The 5,296-nt window shown below is 37.7% G+C and overlaps 1 protein-coding gene across 1 annotated transcript; it reads left to right on the top strand.

The window, feature by feature from the left end:
* The first annotated feature begins 287 nt into the window (after positions 1 to 287).
* On the top strand, positions 288 to 3,283 carry LOC138869231 (uncharacterized). Its single transcript, XM_070146833.1, has 4 exons — positions 288 to 620; positions 902 to 1,618; positions 1,739 to 1,856; positions 2,583 to 3,283. The coding sequence occupies exons 1-4, from the start codon at positions 288 to 290 to the stop codon at positions 3,281 to 3,283; spliced, it is 1,869 nt and encodes a 622-aa protein (XP_070002934.1).
* The last annotated feature ends 2,013 nt before the right edge of the window (positions 3,284 to 5,296 follow it).

Here is a 5,296-nt window from a genome sequence, read left to right as displayed (position 1 = left end):
TTAGTGATGTACAACTGTCCTAAGGTGGTTAGTTAGTTAAATATACTGTAGCTTCTTCTTCTTAGTAGTCGAGTCAGTTGTATCAATATACAGAGCATAGCTCTTGTCCAATTCTCTCTAAAAAATTCTCAATCTCAATTTCTCTCTTCAATTGCACATTGTAGAATACTACATGGTATCAGAGCATTGATCGAGTGATTCTAGGGAATTTCTTCGCATAATTGAAGATAATTCGAGAGAATCTGCTCAAATTCAGAAGCTTTGAACCCTAATTTTGTGGTCTATCAATGGCGCCTCTAGAGAACTCTACTGATAATGCGAACAATGGAGACAATACGAGCATCAGAATGATACCTAGCTTGATTGTGTTAGATCATAATCATCCTCTCTACTTGCATGCATCTGATGGTCTGGGATCGATGTCTGTGGGACTCATTTTGACAGGTATGGAAAATTACTCTCTTTGGAGCCGTGTAATGAAAGTAGCGTTGTTAGGAAAGACCAAATTATGTTTAGTTGATGGATCAACGGAGGATTTTGGTCCAAATCTAGGAAGTCAGTGGGATCGGTGCAATGCGATTGTGACTTCATGGCTTATGAGCAATGTGAGAAGAGATTTGGTAACATGAGTGCTATTTTCTTCGAATGCACATAAGGTATGGGCTGCTTTCAAAGAACGTTTTGACAAAGTGAATGCATCAAGATTGTATTACTTGCATAAGGAAATATTCACCCTAACACATGGGATTTCGTCAGTATCGATTTATTTCACCAAGCTAAAAGACCTTTGGGCAGAATATGATTCCATACTGCCACTCCTACATCAGCTACTGAGTATATTGAACAATTGGAGTATCAACGACTGCTACAATTTTTGATGGGATTGAATGACAATTTTAAGCAAGCAAGGAGTCAGATTCTACTAATGCCAAGCTTGCCATCTATACATAAGGCTTATTCTATGGTAGTTCGGGAAGAAAGCAGGAAATCATTTACTGGTGGTACCTATTGGCAAACTGGGCATAATAACCCTACTGCATTGTTTACTGCTCAATCTATATCTAAGCCAAGGAGAAACTATAGCTTAGAATGTGATTTTTGCCATATGAAAGGCCATACTAGAAATGAATGTTATAAATTGATGAGGTGTGAATTTTGTAATAAGACAAGGCACTTGAAGGAGAACTGTTATAAGATTATTAGTTATCATTCTGATTTCAAGCAGAAGAAGAAAGCAAATGTAGTCATGATAGATGGATCTGGACAGCAAGGAGTTATAGCTTCACCAACCACAAGCATATATCAGCCAAGCAGTAATGTTAAACCAGCTCAGTTCTTTACTAAAGAACAATATAATCAGTTGTTGCAATTGCTGAACAAAGGCTCTACTGCAGGGACTAGTGCAAACATGGCAGATAAGTGCTTTTGTGGTAATGTAGCATTATGTGAGAACTTAAAACTGTGCAAATCGATAGTAGATACTGGTGCTACTAACCACATGATTGGTGATAAGAGTTTACTGAAAAATGAAACTTCAGTAGGAAATTCAGGACAAGTGCAATTACCTAATGGAGATTCAACATCAATCTCACATATGGGGAATGTCAACTCACAGGAGGTGATGTACTGAAAGATGTGTTATGTGTACCTGCTTTTAAGTTTAACCTCATGTCAGTCTCTAAGTGGCAGAAGATCAAAATGCAGTGTTACCTTTTTTTCCAAATGTTATGTGTTTCAGGACCTCTTATCTGGGAGGGTGAAGGAGATTGGTAGAAGAGAAGAAGATCTGTACATATTGTCAACAGCTTTAGGGAAGACTGTGAATACAGCTTTTGCAGCTACCCGTAAAGAAGGAGGCATGGAAATATGGCACAGAAGAACATGACATGTTCCAATTCAGGTTCTCAGAAGGATTCCTAGTATACAAGACTATGGTAATAGAATAAATAATGACTCACTGTCTAAGTGTGAAATTTGCCCTCTAGCTAGACAAACTAGAGCACCTTTTCCAACTAGTACTAGTAGAAGTTTACATGCTTTTGATTTGATCCATATGGATGTGTGGGGACCCTATAAGATTGCTACTCATAATGGCATGAAATACTTTCTTACATTGGTTGATTATTTTACCAGATGGACTTGGGTATTTCTTATGAGACTCAAATATGATGTTATTTTCTTACTCAAGAACTTCATTAGTATGATAAAAACACAGTTTGGAAAGCAAATTAATATGTTTAGATCAGACAATGGGAGTGAATTTTTTAACAGTGCATGTAGTGACTTATTTCAAATGCATGGGATTGTTCATCAAAGCTCCTGTCCATATACTCCCCAACAAAATGGAGTTGTGGAAAGGAGACATAGACATATACTAGAGACTGCTCGAGCAATCAGATTTCAAGGCCACTTACCTGTTAGATATCGGGGACATTGTATTGATGGTGCTGTATATATAATCAACAGAATTTCCTCTTCTGTCTTGGGACATAAGTCGCCATATGAATTACTTGTGAATAAACCACCCTCATTGACACATTTAAAGGTAGTTTGATGTTTATGTTTTGCTACTAATCTGACAGGCCATGATAAATTTGCTCCTCGAGTTATGAGGTCAGTCTTCCTAGGATATGCTGCACATCAAAAAGGTTACAGACTTTTGGATTTAGAGAATAGAGTATTCTTTATAAGAAGAGATGTAGTGTTTTATGAGGATATATTTCCCTTCCACATAGCTGAAGGATCATCAAAATCATTATTCCTGGATAAAATTCCAGTGCCAAGACAAGATTTTGATGAAGAACTGAAAGTAGTCAGTTCTGCTACTGATACACATATTGAGGGAACCAATATGTCATGCTCTCCTTCTCTAACTCCAGTTATCTTAGATGAGCAGGACATTTCACACCCTATTGAATATAACAGTATGGATAGTCCTGATGATTCTCTTATTTTGCCTGATGATGGGGAACCTAGAAAATCCACAAGAGTATCTAAGCCTCCCATATGGCTTATGGATTATGCTAGAGATGACAAGAGAAGTTCTACAATCTGTTGCACGTACCCTATTTCAGAGGTGATTGGATATGATAGTATCTCTTCAAGATATCAAAGCTACTTGGCAAATTTTTCAGTGGAAATGGAACCTACATTATATTCAGAGGCAGTGAAGGACAAGAGATGGGTAGAGGCAATGCAGGCAGAAATCAAAGCATTGGATGACAATAAGACTTGGGAATTGGTATCCTTGCCACAAGGACAAAAGGCAATAGGATGCAAATAGGTTTATAAAATTAAATATAAGGCATCAGGAGAACTTGAAAGGTTCAAAGCTAGATTGGTGGCCAAAGGGTATAATCAGAGAGAAGGTTTAGACTACCAAGAAACCTTTTTACCTGTGGTGAAAATGGTTACTGTCAGAAGTGTGTTGTCTATTGCAGCTTCAAGGCAGTGGTCTATTCATCAAATGAATGTTTACAATGCTTTCTTGCAAGAAGATCTATCAGAGGAGGTATATATGGAGGTACCTCAAGGTTTCAATGGACCAAAAGCTGAATTCAGAGTTTGCAAACTACTTAAGTCCCTCTATGGACTTAAGTAGGCATCTAGATAGTGGAATCTCAAGCTCACATCAGCCTTGGTGGATGCTGGATTTCAACAGAGTCATTTAGATTATTCTTTGTTCATCAAAAGATTAGGAGATCCCATGGTGGTAGTTCTGGTCTATGTTGATGACCTTCTTATCACTGGAGATAATTCCATCATGATCCAACAAACTAAGGATGATTTACAAACCTCTTTTAAGATCAAAGACCTATGAGAGCTTAAGTACTTCTGGGCATAGAGTTTGCACGAAATAGTGATGGTATATTAATGCATCAACGCAAGTATGCCTTAGAACTCATAGCTGAGTTGGGGTTATCAGGCTCTAAACCTGTTTCCTGTCCTATGGAGCCAAATGTGAAGCTCAATACTGCTGAATTTGACACTCATACAGGTACTTCTGATGACACATTATTGACTGATCCAGGGCCATATCCAAGGCTTTTGGGTAAGCTTCTTTATTTGACTATTATAAGACCAGATATCTCTTTTGCTGTTCAAAGTTTGAGCCAATTCATGCATAGTCCCAAGGCCTCTCATATGGAAGCTGCACTCAAGGTAGTTAGATATATCAAAAGCAGTCATGGTCTGAGAGTTTTCTTGGCTGCTAAGTGTTCTGAATCACTTTCAGCATTTTGTGATGCAGATTGGGCTGCATGTCCCAACACACGAAAGTCAGTCACAGGCTATTTCGTCAAGCTTGGCTCTTCCTTGATTTCTTGGAAATCTAAGAAGCAGTCCACTATCTCTAGAAGCTCAGCAAAAGCTCAATATCGCAGCTTAGCATCCACAGTTGCAGAGATTACATGGATTATTGGTTTACTCAAGGAGCTAGGAGTGGATCATAATTCACATGTGCCTATCTACAGTGATAACAAAGCAACTCTTGCTATTGCTGCCAATCATGTATTTCATGAACGTACGAAGCACATTGATATTGATTGTCATTTCATTCGTGAAAAGATTCAACATGGTCTTGTTTCTACTCTCTATTGTCCTACAGTTGAGCAGGAAGCTGATATACTCACAAAGGGTCTTGGTCGCATTCAACATTCATATTTGCTGTCCAAGCTAGGTATACTCAACGTCTTTCTTAGTCCTAGCTTGGGGGGGGGGGTATAAAGAATATAGGTTAACCTTAGTAGTTAACCTTAGTTAGCCTAACTTAACTATAGTATTAGTTAGTGTTAGTGATGTACAACTGTCCTAAGATGGTTAGTTAGTTAAATATACTGTAGCTTCTTCTTTTTAGTAGTCGAGTCAGTTGCATCAATATACAGAGCATAGCTCTTATCCGATTCTCTCTCGAAAATTCTCAATCTCAATTTCTCTCTTCAATTGCACATTGTAGAATTCTACACTCGTTTTATCTCTAGTGAAGCATGATAGAATTATCTCATACAAAGCTAGAACTGTCTGTAAACGTCCATGGGAGAGCTAGGATATCTATAAAAATTACTACTTTCTTTTGGGAAATTTGTTTATTAATATGTAAACAGAAGAAAGGCTTTGTTGTATTTTTTTTTGGGGCAAATTGTTTATTAATCCTTTGGCAAGCTCTTAGTAAGTAAGGCCAAATAATGCCTTCGATCTTCTCTAAAATGGCGGCTCTATATTTCTCTCTTTTAATTGATATGTCTCATTCATGTATAGCTTCTCCAAAAATATCACTCCCACACATATCTATCAATAT

This window comes from Nicotiana sylvestris, chromosome 5, assembly GCF_000393655.2.
Source record: "Nicotiana sylvestris chromosome 5, ASM39365v2, whole genome shotgun sequence".
Taxonomy (NCBI): Eukaryota; Viridiplantae; Streptophyta; class Magnoliopsida; order Solanales; family Solanaceae; genus Nicotiana; species Nicotiana sylvestris.
This window is presented reverse-complemented; position numbering and strand designations above follow the sequence as displayed.